Consider the following 19,469-nt stretch of genomic DNA (forward strand, 5'->3'; position numbering starts at 1 on the left):
TAAAAAAAAAAAAAGATGAAATATAAAAATTATTTAAGTGACTTATGAAAAAAGCTTATCATAACTTTTTTAAAAAGATTTCATTTATTTATTCATGAGACAAAGAGAGAGAGGCAGAGACACAAGCAGAGGGAGAAGCAAGCTCTCTGCAGTAGGGAGCCTGATGCAGAATTTGATCCCAAGACCCCAGGATCATGACCTGAGCCAAAGGCAGATGCTCAACCACTGAGCCACCCAGGTGCCCCCAGCTTATCATAAAATTTAAACATAAATATTTTTCGTGAAAAAACCATTACAGTTAGCATAATTCCATTTAGAATACTTATAAACATGCAAAGTGGGGTTAAACCATCCCAGTGTCTAAATTACATCACACCTATTTCTCCTCTGATTTTTTTTTAAGATTTTTTACTTATTTATTTATTCATAGAGAGACACAGAGAGAGAGAGAAGAGTTAGAGACACAGGCAGAGGGAGAAGCAGGCTCCATGCAGGGAGCCTGACGTGGGACTCAATCCCGGGTCACCAGGATCACACCCCGGGCTGCAGGCGGCACTAAACTGCTGCACCACCGGGGCTGCCCCGATTTCTGATTTTATTTATTTTTATTTTTTTTAAGATTTTTTATTTATATATTCATAGAGACACAGAGAAAGAGGAAGAGACACAGGCAGAGGGAGAAGCAGGCACCATGCAGAGAGCCCGATGCGGGACCCAATCCAGGGTCTCCAGGATCATGCCCTAGGCCACACGCAGCACTAAACCGCTGCGCCACTGGGGCTGCCCCCATTTCTGGTTTTAATGCTAAATTTTTATTAGGGAATATATGTCTGAAGGAAAATCTAATAAATTCAAATTCCAACACATTACACAAACAATCCAAAAAAGAACTGATAATTCAACTACTTGTTATACTGTTTTAGAACTAATCCTTTATCTTTTAAAATACTGGGATACCACCAACTCTATGAGTTGTAAAGAGCTGAAATTTAGATGTTAATAAAAGGAAACCACTCTATAAAGATCAGGCTAGAAAAGATACAGAAGAAAATCTAATTTTTCCTTTCATGAAAAAGATGGAAGGTGGCTAAAAACGACATATTCCCTGAAAAGTAGATTTAATGATGTAACCAATTAACCTAAAATATAATGCACCGTAAATTTACTGTAAAGTGGATAAAGTAAGTAAAAACAGTGGGTTCTACAATATCTGAATCACCAATGTTGCTCTGATATATGAAAACAGTTGCTTAATAGCCCTCCAAAAACGCACCCAGGATCTCTGGTTCTGGCCACGACAATGTATTTTTTTTTTTTTAATTTTTTATTTATTTATTTATGATAGTCACAGAGAGACAGAGAGAGAGGCAGAGATACAGGCAGAGGGAGAAGCAGGCTCCATGCACCGGGAGCCCGACGTGGGATTCGATCCTGGGTCTCCAGGATCGCGCCCTGGGCCAAAGGCAGGCGCCAAACCGCTGCGCCACCCAGGGATCCCGACAATGTATTTTTTAACAGATGAAACCTTCCTACCAAAAACAACTGTAAAAATATATACCCTTGGGCAACATAGGTTTGAACTGTGCAGATCCACTTATTTGTGGATTTTTTTTTTTTTTTTTTCAATAAATACAGTACAGGGCAGCCCGGGTAGCTCAGAGGTTTAGCACCACCTTCAGCCCATGGTGTGATCCTGGAGACCTGGGATCAAGTCCCACATTGGGCTCCTTGCATGGAGCCTGCTTCTCCCTCTGCCTGTGTCTGTGCCTCTCTCTCTCTCTGTCTCTCATGAATGAATGAATGAATGAATAGATAGATAGATAGATAAATACAGTACAGTTCTGTAAATGTGTTTTCTCTTCCATGATTTTCATAACATTTTCTTTTTTCCAGCTTACTTTACAGTAAGGATACAGCATATACTCTATATAATATACAAAATATGTGTTCACCAACTATTTATGTCATTGGTAAAGCTTCTGGTCAACAGTAGGCTATGTTTTAGGTGAGTCAAAAGTCATATGTGGATGTTCTTCAATTGTATGTGGGTACAAGAACCCAATTGCCACACTGCTCAAGGGTCAACTGTACATAAAAGTGGAATAAAATATATACAGCAGTCTGAAGATGCTGAAGAACCCTCATGAAAAGGATTGAAATAGTTGTAATCATTTAGAGAAGGGAAGCACAGAAGGAGGACCCAAGCTGAAAATGGTGGTCATGCTAGGTTAAGAAGCCAGAAATGTGGGGCTGCCAAAGCAGCTGAGATTGAAGGAAAACACTCTACGGAGGAGGAGTGCCTGGGTAGCTCAGTAGGTTAGGCAACCAACTCTTGATTTCAGCTCATGTCATAATCTTTGGGTCGTGGGATCAAGCCCCCCAGCTGGCTCCATGCTTGGCAAGGAGTCTTCTTGAGATTCTCTCCTTCTGCCGCTTCCCCTGCCCCCATTCATATTCAAGAGCACACACTCTCACTTCTAAATAAATAAATAAATATTTAAAAAAGAAAAACTCAACAGAGGAGAAAACAAAGGAAAACTGAGCCCCCCCCAAAAAAGTTTCTCTTCAAGTTCCTCTGAAGACCCTAGTGGACCCATAGGCTATGCATGCACAGGATGGACCCCAAGAAACACAGCAGGAGACAGGCTAGGAGGCAAAAGAACAAAGGTAGAAGTTTCTCACTCCTTAGCCCTGGAGAGAAAGAGGTTGTAGTTCAAACTGTGAAAAGGAGTCTTCAGAAATGCTTCAGCTTTCTTAGTACTGTTGAAATCTCAGAAGAGCCACCCACTAGGGATACAGACCACAATCTAGGAGGAAGTAGTAAGTGGAAACATACTAGACTTAATGCAGCATAAAACTAACTCCTGGAAGAATTTAGGTGACCCTCCAAAATTATCTACCTGCCAGAATATAAAATAACCCTCTTTGGAGGAAGATAACAATACCAAAGCCCCCAGAATTTTCTATCCACAATGTCCAACAGACAATCAAAAATTAAACAATGCTTGGGCAACCTGGATAGCTCAGCTGTTTAAGTGCCTGCCTTCCTCCCAGAGCCTAATCCTGGAGACCCAGGATCGAATCCCACATCAGACTCCCTGCATAGAGCCTGCTCCTCCCTCTGCATGTGTCTCTGCCTCTCTCTGTGTGTGTGTGTCTGTCATGAATAAATAAATTAAACAATACTAAAAACAGAACCAAAATACCACAGGGAAGTGGCAGGAGAGGACAATAAAAAGAAATCTACAGGTAAATCAGATACTTAAAAATGGTTCTAAAATAATTATGATCAGGGATCCCTGGGTGGCGCAGCGGTTTGGCGCCTGCCTTTGGCCCAGGGCGCGATCCTGGAGACCCGGGATCGAATCCCACATCTGGCTCCCGGTGCATGGAGCCTGCTTCTCCCTCTGCCTGTGTCTCTGCCTCTCTCTCTCTCTCTCTCTCTCTCTCTCTCTCTCTCTGTGACTATCATAAATAAGCAAAAATTAAAAAATAAAAATAAATTAAAATAAAATAAAATAATTATGATCAAAATATTCAAGACAATAAAGGAGGGATGCCTGGATGGCTCAATGGTTGAGTATGTCTGCCTTTGGCTCAGGTCATGATCCTGGGATCCTAGAATCGAGTCCCATATCAGGACCCCTGCAGGGAACCTGCTTTTCCCTCTACCTATGTTTCTGCCTCTGTGTGTCTCTCATGAATAAATAAAATCTTAAAAAAAAAAAAAAAAAGGAAAAGGAAAAGGAAAATATACAGAATTTCATCAAAGACATGGAATCCATGCTGCTAAACTGTCATTAAAAATTTAACAAGGAGGGATTCCTGGGTGGCGCAGCGGTTTAGCGCCTGCCTTTGGCCCAGGGCGCGGTCCTGGAGACCCGGAATCGAATCCCACGTCGGGCTCCCAGTGCATGGAGCCTGCTTCTCCCTCTGCCTGTCTCTCTGCCTCTCTCTCTCTCTGTGTGACTATCATAAATAAATAAAAATTAAAAAAAAGAGAGAAAAAAAAATTTAACAAGGAAAAAAAAATTAACAGGGGCACCTGGGTGGCTCAGTCAGTACAGCATGTAACTCTTGATTTTTGGGGTTGTGATTTCAAACCCCACACTAGGTACAGAGCTCACTTAAAAAAAAAAAAAAAAAGGTTTTGGGATCCCTGGATGGCGCAGCGGTTTAGCGCCTGTCTTTGGCCCAGGGCGCGATCCTGGAGACCCGGGATCGAATCCCACGTCGGGCTCCCGGTGCACGGAGCCTGCTTCTCCATCTGCCTATGTCTCTGCCTCTCATTCTCTCTCTCTCTCTCTCTCTCTGTGACTATCATAAATAAATAAAAATTTAAAAAAAGAAAAATAAATAAAATCTTTAAAAAAAAAGTTTTAAAAAATAAGAATATATTAAGTCCTAGACTGCTTAAAAGCAAAACAAAACAAAGTTTCATATTGCTAATCTATATGGCAACATGTAAAAGAAAAAATAACTAAAGAGTAATAGAGAAGAAAAATAAAAGTACCCGATTAATCAAAAGAAAGGAAAAACAAAATAAGCAAACAAAAAAAATGCAGGAAAATAAAAAACTCAATTATATCAGAAATTGCATTAAATAAAAATAAAAAACTGAGGTGCCTGGGTGGCTCAGTCAGTTAAGCACCTGACTTTGGCTCAGGTCATGATCTTAGGGTCCTGAGACAGAGCCCTTCATCAGGCTCCCTGATCAGTGGGGAGATTGCTTCCCCCCCTTTCTCACTCTGTCTCACTCAAATAAATAAATAAAATATTTTAAAATAAGTAAATATTAATGAAATAGATGCTCTAATTAAAAGACAAAGATGTAGGGCTCCTGGGTGGCTCAGTCAGATTAAGTGTTTGCCTTTGGCTCAGGTAATGATCTCGGTGTCCTGAGATTGAGCCCCACATCGGGCTCTGTGCTCAGTGGGAAGTCTGTTTCTCCCTCTCCTTCTGCCCCCTGCTCATGCTCTCTGCCACTCTATCTCAAATAAATAAAATCTTAAAAAAAAAAAAAAAAGGCAAATACGTTCACACTAGTTTTTTTTTTTAAAGTATGCTATTACATAAGAAACTCTTTATTCACTTTATTATTTTTTTAAATATTTATTTATTCATGAGAGACACAGAGAGAGGCAAACACACAGGCAGAGGGAGAAGCAGGCTTCCCCCAGGGAGTCTGATACAGGATTCGATCCCAGGACTTTGGGATCACACCCTGAGCCAAAGGCAGATGCTCAATCACTAAGCCACCCAAACGTCCCATAAAAGAAACATTTTAAAAACAAACAAAAAAAGTTGAAAGCAAAAGAATATAAATATTTATAACATGTATACACAAATATCTGTTACAAAGTAAACCTTAAAGCCAGAATATAAAGATAAAAAGAAACATTTCATACTAAGTGAATCAATTCAAAAGGAAAATAGGGGCTTCTGGGTGGCTTAGTCAGTTAAGCATCCAACTCTTCATTTCAGCCCAGGTCTTGATCTCAGGGTCATAATTTCAAGCCTTGCACTGGGCTCCATGCTGGGCATGGAGTCTACCAAAAAAAGGAAAAAAAAAAAAAAAGTTAAATATATAAATAAATAAGAAAACAATTCTAAATCTGTATACATCTGATAATAGACTTAAATATACAAAAGCTGACAGAAAAAAAAAAAAAGGATAAAGCCAAAGTCAAATCTGGATATTTCAACAAATGTCAGTCAGTAACAAATGTAACAGTAGATCAAGAAATCAATACAGACATAAAAGATCTTAACAACATAATTAACAAACTTGACCTTACAAACATATAAAGAACATTATACTTGATCTAAATGGCATATTTAGGGCAGCCCGGGTGGCTCAGCGGTTTAGCACCACCTTCAGCCCAGGGTGTGATCCTGGAGACCTGGGATCCAGTCCCATGTCAGGCTCCCTGCATGGAGCCTGCTTCTCCCTCTGCCTGTGTCTCTGCACCCCGCCATGAATAAATAAAATATTTTAAAAATAAATAATTCAATCAAAATGGATCATATATCTAAATGGAATATGTAACTTGCACAAAAATAACTTTGTGACCAGGGACTCCTGGGTGGCTCAGAGGTTGAGCGTCTGCCTTCAGCTCAGGATGTGATCCCGGAGTTCCGGGATTGAGTCCCGCATGGGGCTCTGCGTAGAGCCTGCTTCTCCTCCTCCCTCTGCCTATGTCTCTGCCTCTCTCTGTGTCTCTCATGAATAAAAAAATAAAAATCTTAAAAAAAAGAAAGAAACTTTGTGAACTTGGATTGGGCAGAGTTTCTTTTTTTTTTTTTTTTCCAAAAGTAAACTCTACACCCAACGTGGGGCTCGAAGTCATAACCCCAAGATCAAGAGTCACAGGCTCCACCAAATGAGCCAGCCAAGCACCTCAGGATTAGGCAGTGTTCCTTGAAATGATACCAAAACCATACTCCATAAAAGTGAAACTTGAAGTATCTTCCCACAGCCAACACTAAAACATTCTGAGCAAAATATAACAATATCACATTGTAACTCAAATAGTAAATATCCATGAGTCCATACTCACATAAAAATGAATAAATAAATAAAAGGAGGGAAAAGGTACAGCTCTTCTTTATAGAAAATCCCAATTAGGGCGCCTGGGTGGCTCAGCAGTTGAGCGTCTGCCTTTGGCTCAGGACTTGATCGAGTCCCACATCATGCTCCCCACCGGGAGCCTGCTTCTCCCTCTACCTATGTCTGTGCCTCTCTCTGTGTGTCTCTCATGAATCAATAAAATCTGAAAGAAGAAGAAAGAAGAAAAAAGAAGAAAAAAGAAGAAAGAAGAAAGAAGAAAAAGAAGAAGAAGAAGAAGAAGAAGAAGAAGAAGAAGAAGAAAGAAAAAAAGAAAAGAAAAGAAAAGAAAAGAAAGAAAAGAAAAGAAAAAAGAAAGAAGAGAATTACCATATGAACAACACAGTAATAATTGTTACAGGCAATCTACCAATGGATGCTAAAATTAGTGGGCAAAAAAAAAGTAAAATAAAATAAGTGAGCAAAAGTTTGAGGAGAAACAGGATATATGCATAGTTTTAAAGTATCTTCTGCAAGGAGTGCCTGGATGTCCCAGTTGGTTAAGCATCTGATTCTTGATTTTAGAGGTCTTGGGAAAGAGGGTCTTGGGATAGTGCCCTGCATCTGGCTCTGCGCTCAGCTGGGAGTCTGCCTGGGATTCTTTCTCTCTCCCTCTCTAAAATAAATAAATAAAATCTTTAAAAAAAAAAAAAAAAAAAAGTATCTCTTGCAAGACATGTACCAATTACAAAAGGAATGAATACAACAGAACAATGAACAAACATTTCATCAAAAATGATCTACAAATGGCCAATAAACACATGAAAATATGCTCTACATCATTATTCCTTAGGGAAAGCAAGTTAAAACCACAAGGAAATACACCTCCTAGAATGGATACAATTTAAAAGTCTGATAGATCCTGGCAAGAATGTAGCTCATTTGTAAATCTCACACATGGTGGGAGTGTAAAATGGTACAGCCACTTTGGAAAATAGGTCAGCAATTTCTTATAAAGTTAAACATATATAATACCATAGGCCCCAGAAACATCACTTCTAGTGATTTACCCAAGAAAAATAAAAACGTAATGTCTATCAAAGACCTATATCTGAATGTTTATAGCAGCTTCAGGCAAAAGCTTGGAACCACCCAAATGTCCATCAACTAGTGAACAAATAAATTGTGGTACATCTATGGGATAGAATATTACTCAGCAATGAAAAGAACAAACATGAACAAATCTCAGAAGCATTGTACTAGGCAGAAGATACCAGATGTGACAGGATCCATAACACAGAAGCATAATACTGCAGGAAACACAGAACTCCAAGGATACATGCGGGCAGCTAAGACTGGGCTGAGAATGAAGGCCTGCAACAGGGGTGAGAGAGCTTTCGGAGTAAGGGAAATGCCCCACATGCTGATGGTGTTGGCAGTTACATAATTATGCACATGTTTCAAAACTCATTGGATAAATTTTATTGTATGCAAATTATATCTCAACAAATCCGACAGTAAGAATCAACATTAATCTCCACATTAATAGAATAAAGAAGAAAAACCATATGATCATCTTAATAGAGACAGAAAAGGACACAATTCAATATGATAAAACTCTCATAAAATTAGGAAAAGAATCTCCCTAATCAGATAAAATATATCTATAAAAAGTCAGTGTGCCTGGGTGGCTCAGTCAGTTAAGCATCTACCTTCAGCTCAGGTCATGATCGAGTCCCATGCTGAGCAGGGAGCCTGCATCTCCCTCTCTCTGTCCCCTGTTCTCTTTCTGCCAAACAAATAAATGAAAATTTAAAAAAAAAAAAAAATACTGTATCCACGAGAAGTCTACAACTCTCTCATGCATAAATGAGGAATACGGGGGCACCCAGCTGGCTCAGTTAAGCGTCCAACTCTTGATTTTAGCTCACGTTGTGATCTCAGGGTCATAAGACTGAGTTCTGCGTAGGATCTGTGCTCAACAGGGAGTGTGATTGAGGTCCTCCCACTCCCTCTGCCCCTCCCCACTTCTAAAAACAAAACAAAGCCCCCAAACAGGAATATGGACTACCTTCCCCCAAATAAGGTAGGGTGCAATGTTCACGATCACCACTAGTATTTGCAATAAGAAAAAGAATTCACAAGGGGCACCTGGGTGGCTCAGTCGGTTAAGCATCTGCCTTCGCTCAGCTCATGGCCCTGGGATCCTACCATTAAGCCCCATGTTGGACTCCCTGCTCGGGAGGGAGTCTGCTTCTCCCGTGGCCCCACACCTCACTCATGCACACTCTCTCTCTTCCCACTATAAAATAAATAATATTTTTTAAAAAAGAAAAGGAAAGAAATCACAGGTGCTCACTATAAAACTGTTAAGCTGAATAAAGTCCTTATTCACTTGTCTATATGTGTTATAATTCACAAAAAAATACAGTATTTCAAAAAAATTTCAGAGGCCTAATCCTGTGACCCAGCAATTCCACCCAACAAAAATCAAATGGAGATGTTCACACAAAGATCTGCAGTAGAATGTTTACAACAGCACCATTCAGAGTAGCCTGCAACCAGAAACTATCCTAACGCTCATTAAGAGTTGAATGGATACAGAAAATCTAGAATACCCAAACAATACTACACAGCAATGAAAATGAACAATCTACAAGTACATGCAACAACATGGGCCAAAATGCACTCATAAAAACATAGGATTTCACTCATCGTACAAAACAGGTGAACCAAATTGTGCTGCCAGAAGTCAGAATTAACAGTCCCCAACAGGTGAGATGCTGGTAATAACTGAAAGGGTACAGGTAGTGCTCTGCTGACATGGTTCCTGGCTGCATGAGTTATTTGTCTCCAAAAATTCAGGAAATCTTACGATACATGGAGCTTTCTGCATATTATACTTTATATTATGCTTCAATAAAGACTTTTTTGGAGTTTAATTACAAAAGAAGAAAAAGAAAGCCTACCCATCGGAATGAAGAGTCCACCGTCCTCTGTCTCATCCTCAGCTTGCGAAGCCAGAGTCCCAAGTGGCTTTTCTTGAGGACAGGCACATACATCTGGCTGAGGGGACTTCCCAGGCTGGGCTCCTGGTTTTGCAGAGTGGCTGCCTAATGGCAGCAAAGGCATCGCCCCTCCAGAATGCAACTGAGGTTTTCCTGGAAAAATCACAGGTATTGCTCTATACTTTGCCCATTATCCATCATACTAGGTTGTAGAAATCAGCATTTTGTTGTAAAGTCATTTATAGCTGGGAAACTTCACTAATGATACATACACTATAGAGGCATTCTCCTCTCCCTTTTAAAGATAGGGTCCTAAGAAATAAAAGCTCAGATCCAAGCTCACCTGTTATGTCAGGGAGCTGAACCACATAATGACTACAACATATTTCTTTTTTTTTTTTTTCCTTTTAATTTTAAGTAGGCTCCAAGCTCATCGTGGGGCTTGAACTCATGACCCTGAGATTAGGAGTTACAGCCAGCCAGGCACCCCAAGGTCTTTCTACTTAAAATATGCTTTGAGTTATACATTTCTTTTTCCTTTGGAGAAATCAAAACCATAATTGTAGGGTGGGGGCTGTTATATTCCTGATGACAAAGGTACATTTTATAAGGATAATCATTAACACCACATTTAATCCATTATCAATGTCCTGAACTTTCTGACTCTAAATTATGCAGAAATTGGAGTAAAAGTCACCATAAAATTATCAATGACAACCTTCCCCTTGGGATGCCTGGGTGGCTCAGTGGTTGAGCGGCTGCCTTAGACTCAGGTTGTGATCCTGGGGTCTGGGATCAAGTCCCCCATGGGGCTCCTATGGAAAGCCTGCTTCTACCTCTGCCTATCCCTCTCTCTCTCTCTCTCTCTCTCTCTCTCTCTCTTGGTCTCTCATGAATAAATTAATAAATCTTTAAAAAAAAAAAAAAAAGACAACCTTCCCCTTTACCTCAACTCCTCATGAGTGCTACCTTTCTTCTGGGGAAGACGGAATATTTACAAAGCACATAAGCACTCGTGCTGTAGCAAAAGTAAACAATAGACATGACAGGTTGTCATGCTGGCAGAACAGCCACAGAAGACACACAGGGAGTGCTAACCAGTAACTACTTACTCCTGAGATAAGAACCTGGGGGAAGGGGACAGAGGGAAAGGGCACCTAACTTTTCACTGTAGACTGTCAGCATTTATGAATTGTTTCCATGTTTGTGTATTACACATTCAGAACATTTTCAAAAAGAGATCAAGTTATCACTGAGCTCCACACAAAGCAGCCTTGGTCCTGTGACCTGATATCTCATCGACCTGGTATCTCATCGACGTTGGCACTTCCAAGTGGTGTAAACATGGTTTTATTTTTTGTTTTGTTTTGTTTTTGGCGACTCCGTCAGGAATCGGTAAACATGGTTTTAAATTGGACCATCCGGGGCCCAGGTGGCTCAGCGGTTTAGCGCCACCTTCAGCCCAGGGCATCATCCTGGAGACCCCGGATCAGAGACCCGGGATCAAGTCCCATGTCAGGCTCCCTGCATGGAGCCTGCTTCTCCCTCTGCCTGTGTGTGTCTCTGTCTCTCATAAATAAATAAATAAAATATAAATAAATAAATAAATAAATAATTGGACCATCCTCTCCTCCAACAAAGAAAAAAAAAAGCTTTAATTTTAAATAAAGCATGAATTAATCCTTAATTGCATTTACTCTCAATCTTCTATCCTTCACTTCCAGAACCCATGATCACTCCATAATGTCAAAACATCCCAGGGCTTTGGCTTTCATAGGGACTAGACAAGGAGTCAAATACCAAATCCATCAAATCCAAAGTTGCTCTCAGCCAAATGTCTTAGAAAAGAGAACTTCAATAAACAGCACAGTGTTCTCTTTTAATCAACAATCTTGAGCAAGTTTTAGAATTAACAATGCTGACATTTTCACAACTGAACCAACATAAAAGACTTTTTAATCAAACATATCAGAAGTTCACTTTGTAACGTAGTTTCCATCAATGATACTTTTACCACTTAAAACGTATTTGGAATTCCTCTAACACTGTCCCTACAGCTTACCAGCCATAGAGAAAATGTCCCTTTTCTTTTTTTTTTTTTTTTTAAGTTTTATATATTTAAGTAATCTCTACACCCAATGTGGGGCTCAAACTCACAACTCTGAGATCAAGAGTCACATCCTCTTCTGACTGAACCAGCCAGGTGCCCCAAAAATGTTCCCTTTTCTATGACCACATCATATTGCTTCTCAATTTAACTCCCGTCTCAGAGAACCCTGCAGGAACCCCACTCTTCTTTTCCTCTATCTCTGTGCTAGATGCTCAAAGCCCCTAGAAAGGGAAGCTGAGAAGGGTAAGAGGGACAGAAAAGGGAAAGCCTTACACAGCGCACATCTATAACTTGTTTACTGCCAGTTTAAAAACTATGAATAATATGAATAATCAGCTGAGAACTGTACAAGTCAACTAATTATAAGCCAAAATCTGCCTAAGTTAATCATTTTAGAAAGTAAAAAAAAAAAAAAAAAAAAAGTATAAGTAGAAATTAGGGTATGTGAATCAATTTCAAAAGAACAATTAAGGGATCCCTGGGTGGCGCAGCGGTTTGGCGCCTGCCTTTGGCCCGGGGCGCGATCCGGGAGACCCTGGATCGAATCCCACATCGGGCTCCCGGTGCATGGAGCCTGCTTCTCCCTCTGCCTGTGTCTCTGCCTCTCTCTCTCTCTCTGTGTGACTATCATAAATAAATAAAAATTTTAAAAAAAGAACAAAAGAACAATTAAAATTCTGGAAAAAAAAAAAGAGGGAAGGGGGAAATACACACCAACACACCAGCACCTGGGGCACCTGGGTGGTTCAGTCAGTGAAGCATCTGCCTTCCACTCGCATCATGATCCCAGAGTTCTGGGATCAAGTTCCGTGTTGGGCTCCCTGCTTAGCAAGGAGTCTGCTTCTCCCTCTGCCCTTCCCCTCCCTATCTATTCTTTCTCTCTCTCATAAATAAAATCTTTAAAAAATATAATAATCACTAGCACCTGCAGTCTAGAAACATGATCTCACAATATACCAACTATAACAAAATGCTGATATAGTAGCCTTCTGCTTACCCTCGGGACATATGTTCCAAAAGTCCCAGTGTTGCCTGAAACCTCCTATAGAACTGAACCCTATAATACTGTATTTTTTCCTATACATATTTATGATAGTTTAATTTATAAGTTAAGCAGTAAGAAAAAAAAATAAGCAATAAGATTAACAAATAATAAAACAGAACAATCATAATAATACTCTAACAAGAGTTATACAAATGTGGTCTCTTTTTCTCTAAATAGCTTACTATCCTGTACTCACCCTCCTTCCTGTGAGGATGTGAGATGATGGAATGCCTATGTGGAGAAGTGAAGTGAGGGGAGTGATAAAGGTGTAGTGACACAGTGTTAGGCTACTACTATCCTTATAATGAGAAGTCAGGAGGATCACCCACTTCCAGACCGCGGCTGACCTCAGATAATTAAAACCACGGATATGGGGAAACTACTACATTTCAAAATAACTCAGATTTTTGGGGGGTCTTTTCTTTTTTTTTTTTAATTTTTATTTATGATAGTCACACACAGAGAGAGAGAGAGAGTGAGAGAGAGAGAGAGAGAGAGAGGGGCAGAGGGAGAAGCAGGCTCCATGCACCGGGAGCCCGACGTGGGATTCGATCCCGGGTCTCCAAGACCGCGCCCTGGGCCAAAGGCAGGTGCCAAACCGCTGCGCCACCCAGGGATCCCTGGGGGGTCTTTTCTACATAATCATAATACTACATGTTACTTAAAAGAAAGCAAAACAACAAAAAAATACTTTTTTTTCTTTCTTTCTTTTTTTTTTTTTTTAAGATTTCCCTTTTAGGGGCACCTGAGTGGCTCAGTGGTTGAGTGTCTGTCTGCCTTTGGCTCAAGTCATGATCCCGGAGTCCTGGAATGGAGTCCCACATCCCGCTTCTCCCTCTGCCTATGTCTCTGCCCCTCTCTCTGTGCCTCTCAAGAATAAATTAAAAAAAAAAAAAAAAAAAAAAGGATTTCACTTCTAAGTAATCTCCTCACCCAACATGGGGCTCAAACTTCCAACCCCAGGAGTTGCATACTCCACTGACTGAGCCACCAGGCACCCCAATGCTAAATTTAATAGTAATTACGGTGAGTAGCAAGATTGTGGGTGATTTTTATTTTCTTCCTTAAACTTTTCAATATTTTTCAATCTTTCTTCCTTTCTGGTTTATATGTTACATTTCTGTTTCATACACACAGAAGTTACTTGGGGGGAAAAAAAGAGGCTCATAAGGTCACTCTTTTACTGGTATTACTTGTGTGTATACAGCTCATTAAAGTGCAAGGCGGTAGAATCCACTTTCAATTATCCAGCTTAAAGAAGGGGGTGGTATTATAGATAACCTTAAACCACAAACGTCTATTTTATTCACCTACACTTGGACATCTGTGGGAAGCCACTGGAAACAGCTCTAGGCTGCACTCCCCAACAGATGAGTGACCCTGAACCCCTAGTGAATCACCCATTCCTGCCCTGCTAGCACTGGAATCCGTGTCCCCTGCAGGTCCCCCACCTCCACATCAAACACAAGGAGCTTGGAGAGGACATTTCGGTGAGCCAGCTGTCTCCCTGGCCACTTCCTTTTTTTTTTTTTTTTTTTAAGATTGATATTTATTTATTTATTTATTTATTTATGATAGAGAGAGAGAGAGAGAGAGAGAGAGGCAGAGACACAGGAGGAGGGAGAAGCAGGCTCCCCGACATGGGACTTGATCCCAGGACTCCAGGATTGCGCCCTGGGCCAAAGGCAGGCGCTAAACCACTGAGCCACCCAGGGATCCCCTCCCTGGCCACTTCCATTCTCCCGCTGCCATCATCCTTGTTCCTAAGGGCCACAATCTGATCTCCTTGTCCCCCTCATGCACCTCCAACCTGCAAGCCCATCAGGCCCCATCATCCTTCTCACTCCTTTGGCACAAACCTTTTTTTTTTTAATTTTTTATTTAAATTCAATTTGCCAACATGGCATGAACTTTTAAGGGACGTGCCTTGTTTTCATAGCTCTCCTCCTTCCTCTGACCTCTCCTGTCACCTCTTCTATTTTCCCCTCCCTATCTCTTCCTCAGCCTCAGGCCATCAACTTTTTCCATGTTCCTTTCTACAAAGCAGCAGCACAATGCACACTCTGACCGTCTCTACTCCTACCTCTACCAAACTACGATCTCAGACTTCGATTTTACTGTGAAGGCCCCCACTTCACACCTCACACCCTTTTCAACCCCTCCAAGGCCTGCGCTACGAATGCATGCTTCACCATTCCTAGGCCAGGTATCTGACATGGCATCAGTCTCCAAGCAAGATTAGTCCTTCCCTCAGAATGTCTCTAAGATACACCCTCTTTTCTCTCCTTGCTGCCAACATCCCAGTCAAGGTTGGGATGTCAGGTCTCAGGGGCAGCACGGCCAGGACCCATGTGGTCTGCACCTGCACTCACCCCGGGAAGCCCTGCTGCTTGCCCATGTGTTTCCAGAATGTGCCACCCCACTTCTACTTCTTCCCCAGTCTATGGAATCCTACCAATCCATCAAATCCCAATTTCAAAATTCCTAATTCCCTGTACCACAAACTCCCGCACTTACATATTGCCTCCAACTGCTCCAAATGAACTATGTGTTTATGTCTTGTCTTCCCAACTAGACTACAAGCTTGCTGAGGTGAGATCTATGCCTTCTGCTTCTTTTATTTATTAGTTGGTTATCACGTATGGGAAAAGCTCAAACACTTGAGCGTGAAAAACAAAGCCCTTTGCAATCTAAATATAACTTACCGCTCTGAAGTCATCTCTCACTTCCTCCAACCATGTCACTATCCTCTTCTGCCTCTGTGCCTGCTCCTCTTGGCCTCCCATACCCATGTGTCAAACTACAACTCAGCCCTCCAGTCCTAAGGGTTATGGTGTCTCTGTAGAGTCCCACCCAATGTCCCAGGCAGCAGTCTGTCCCTCTACACTGCTGCCCCTCCTCCACAAGCCCCATTTCATGGATCCCCACCAAATCACAAAACACCATAGAGTTCCCCTCCAGACATGAAGGGAGGAGAGAAAAGGATACAGAAGAGAATCTCAAGAATGGGAGGGAGAAGAAAGTCTCCACTCAATTGTAAAGTCCTAAGTGTCAGCACTGCATTTTTTTTTTTTTAAGATTTTATTTATTTATTCATGAAAGACAAAGACAGAGAGAAAGGCAGAGACATAGGCAGAGAGAGAAGCAGGCTCCATGCAGGGAGCTCCATGTGGGACTCAATCCTGGGACCCCAGGATCACGCCCTGGGCTAAAGGCAGGAGCTCAATCACTGAGTCACATGGATGTCCCTGCATTTCTGATTCCATACTGAATCAGTATCCCCCTTTCAGAGATACTGCTTTGTAAAAGAACTGCAGAGGGGACACCTGGGTGGCTCAGCAGTTCGGTGAGTGATTCCAGGGTCCTGGAATCGAGTCCCACATGGGGCTCCCTGTAGGAGCCTGCTTCTTCCCCTGCCTATGTCTCTGCTTCTCTCTCTCTTTCATGAATAAATAAGATCTTTGAATAAATAAATAAAGGAACTGCAAAGAGTACAGTGGCAAACTGATACACCAAGGAAAACATGGCCTAACAACCCTTTGTACCATACCTCCTTCTTCCTTGACTTCTTCACCAGGCTCTCCTGAAAAAGGCTCCTTTGTAATAGAATGATCACCTCTGTCTTCTTGAGAAACAGGTCCAGGCCTCAGCGTAATCTTCTTCCCTCTCCTTGCACCAGGGGCCTGGACTTTCCCTTTACCGACGTGTGCATGAAGGGGCTGGGAAGATTCCAAGGAAGGGAGGGTGATTCCCTGAGAGATGGCCGCATCAACAGCTTCTAGAACTGGTGCACTCGTGTCCTGGGTGAGTATCCTAGAGCTTAAAGAGCTCAAAGAAGGATCCTCCACACAAAGCTGATTGCTGGCATCCTGTAATGACTCGACCTGGAGGCCAGCCACTCTGCCATGGCTTGGACCCCCAGAGAGTGATGCTGACCCCAAGTCCTTCACCTGGTCAGACGATGGCTTAATAGCTGACTCCAGGTCAAGGTCCTCTTCCTCCTGGTTGCCCTGGTCCCGTGAGGACTCTGTCACTGTGGTCCTCCTCTTCTTACAGGGCAACATTGTACAAGTCCCACTCTTGGGACTCCTGGGTGGCTCAGTGGTTGAGCATCTGCCTTTCGCTTGCATACAAGTCCCACTCCTGTTCCATCCTGAAGGGAGAAAAGCAAGTTCTCATCACCCTCATGTTCATTCAGATTAACAGCATTTCTTCAAGTATTTTTCCACTTACTCATGTTCAGTCATGGGCACAGTACTTTACACCAAATATACAACCTCCCATCTCCCATTAGGTGGGAGGTGAGAGAAACTGGTTAGTGTCACACCCAAACCCTAAGTCCACTATCTGGTTGGTACAGTATCTTGGCTGAGTGGCTTAACCTCTCTGATCTTGAGTTTCCTCCACTTGAAAGGATACTAACTGTGCTTACCTCATAAAGAGTTGTTATAAGAATTAAATATGATTGGTAAATGTTAGTTATCATTACTACCAACAGGGAAGTAGAAAAGCATGATGCCAACAGTAAACTGTGGAGTCAAACTTTCTGATTCGTTTCCCAAGTTAGCTTCTCTCCAGCTTTGTGACCCTGCGTAAGTTACGTACCCTGAACTTCACTTTTCTCAGCTACAAAATGAAATAGGGGGGCGTCCGGGTGGCTCAGTCAGTCAGGTGTCTGCCTTCAGCTCAGGTCATAATCCCAGGGTCCTGCTCAGGGGAAAGTCTGTTTCTCCCTCTGCTTCTGCCCCTCCCCTGGCTTATATTCTCTAGAGCACGAGCACTCTATCAAATAAATACAATCTATTTTTAATTGTTTTTAAAAATAAGATAAAAATAGCATCAATGTCATTAGATAGCAATTTATTAGATCAATAATATTTGCTACTGTTTCCATAAACAGGTAGCTCAGTTAACAAAAGCAATCCAAAAGGAAAGTGTGGTTGTTTAAAAAGGTTAAGCTACATTAACAAAAAATTTGTGTTGAAAATAAGAGATTCTTACTATACTCTTATGCTGTTACTTCTTGACTCTTGGCTTCAATTCCAGCTATCATAATTTATTTTTTTAAAGATTTTATTTATTTATTCATGAGAGACACAGAGAGGCAGACATAGGCAGAGGGAGAAGCTTCCCGTGGAGAGCACAATGCAGGATTCAATCCCAGGACCCCAGAATCACAATCTGAGCCGAAGGCAGACGCTCAACCACTGAGCCACCCAGGTGCCCCTCAGCTATCACAATTTAAGGGCCACACTAACTTAAGCTGAAGGATATCTTTTATGTTCTTATAGATCCTGTTAGCAAACCTCTTTTACAGTATTTATTGCTTTTCTCACACCCTTGTCTATCTCCTTCCCCCAAAACTATGTGCTTTCTGTGGGAAAGTACTTTTCCAACCAGCACCCCTAGTACTTGGCAAGATCTGCCTATGCTATACTCAATGAATGTTCCTGAAGAAACGCATACGTGAGAGAGGGCATGAACTTCCCATTCCATGCTTAATCTATGGAGCATTTGGGCCAGGAGTTAGGCATCGTATGGAAACTGATTGCATCTTTCTGCCCAAAAAACTTCACTCTCAATAAAATAGGTCCAAGAATAAAATAAATCGCTTTAATACTGAGTTCTTCCTCACTGACGATGCCCATCTAAAGCTGGGTCCAGACGACTAAGATAGTTCCTTCTGGGAGACCTTTAAACCTCCCTAATTCAGGGCACCGAGCTGGTTCTAGTCACAAGAGCGCAGGTACAACTCCTAATCTCGGAGCTGTGAGCTCCAGGCCCACGGTGGGGGCAGCGATTGACAGATTAGATAGATTAGACAGATATATAGATAGATAATTTTTAAAGATTCTTAAAATAAAGATCCCTAATTCAGTTTAGGGAGAACTCCGCCCCGCCCCCCATATCAGCCTGCGTCCAGATCTCAGTTGTTAAAGCTCAATACACACGTGAAGGTTCTGCCGATCCCGATGAGGGAGGGTGGGAGAGGGGAGAGGTGGGGAGCGAGCAGCTTGAACGGGTCCTACGTTTCACATATGAATGACAGATTTAGAAAAGAAAAAAGAAGGACAGGAGGCAGCAGCGTGCAGAGAAGGGTTCCCGGCACTTCAGACGCAGCAGCCCTCCTAAGGCCCCCGCCCTGGGAGCTGGAGTCCCACCAGCTGGGGGATGAATGCGACCCCGGCCAGCTCCAGCGCGGGCCCCTCCCGGGCACAGGTTCCAAGAGGGGGTCCTCACTGCGCTTCCCACCGCGGCTCCCAGCGGCGGCCCAAGTCCCCACGCCTAGCCCGGCACCGTCACACACCCCATGCTGACCCGACCCCTCTGCCCGGACGCCCAGCTCCCACCTGCCTCTTCCCGCCCCACCGCACGCGCCCTACCACCCTCACCAGCCGGCCAGCTCCCGCGGAAATCCAGCTCCGCCAGCGCCGGAAGTCGGCCAACGGCAGCGCCGGACGTGCGCGCCCCCGAGCGGCGGTGCGCGGCGCCAAGCCGCCAGAGAGCATGCGCCAAGCCCTCAGGCCCCATGTTAGGTGAGGGCGGACTGAAGCCCGCGCGTCCGACGTTTGCGAAAGACTTTTCTTCTTTTCTTTCTTTCTTTCTTTCTTTCTTTCTTTCTTTTTCTTTCTTTCTTTTCTTTCTTCTTTCTTTCTTTCCTTCTTTTTCTTTCTTCCTTCTTTCTTTCTTTTCTTTCTTCTTTTTTGCGAAAGACTTTAAAGGCGAGATTCCTCCTCGCTTTCTCTGTCCGCGCAGCGA

General features: G+C 42.5%; 1 protein-coding gene across 10 annotated transcripts in view; it reads right to left on the bottom strand.

The window, feature by feature from the left end:
• Positions 1 to 19,469, bottom strand: part of GON4L (gon-4 like) — a 72,670-nt gene that overhangs the window by 50,481 nt on the left and 2,720 nt on the right. For 2 of the 10 annotated variants that reach the window (XM_072733572.1, XM_072733571.1), the window contains exons 1-3: positions 19,103 to 19,256; positions 16,261 to 16,863; positions 9,517 to 9,708 (exon numbers count right to left, since the gene is read on the bottom strand). In XM_072733572.1, the coding sequence (XP_072589673.1) occupies positions 9,517 to 9,708; positions 16,261 to 16,863; positions 19,103 to 19,241 (934 nt within the window). In that variant the 5' untranslated portion in view covers positions 19,242 to 19,256. Of the gene's footprint in view, positions 1 to 5,408; positions 5,550 to 9,516; positions 9,709 to 16,260; positions 16,864 to 19,102; positions 19,258 to 19,469 lie in introns of those variants that run through there. The other 8 variants (XM_025997269.2, XM_072733573.1, XM_072733568.1 and 5 more) reach the window with 6 other exon arrangements.

This window comes from Vulpes vulpes, chromosome 13 (assembly GCF_048418805.1).
Source record: "Vulpes vulpes isolate BD-2025 chromosome 13, VulVul3, whole genome shotgun sequence".
NCBI lineage: Eukaryota > Metazoa > Chordata > Mammalia > Carnivora > Canidae > Vulpes > Vulpes vulpes.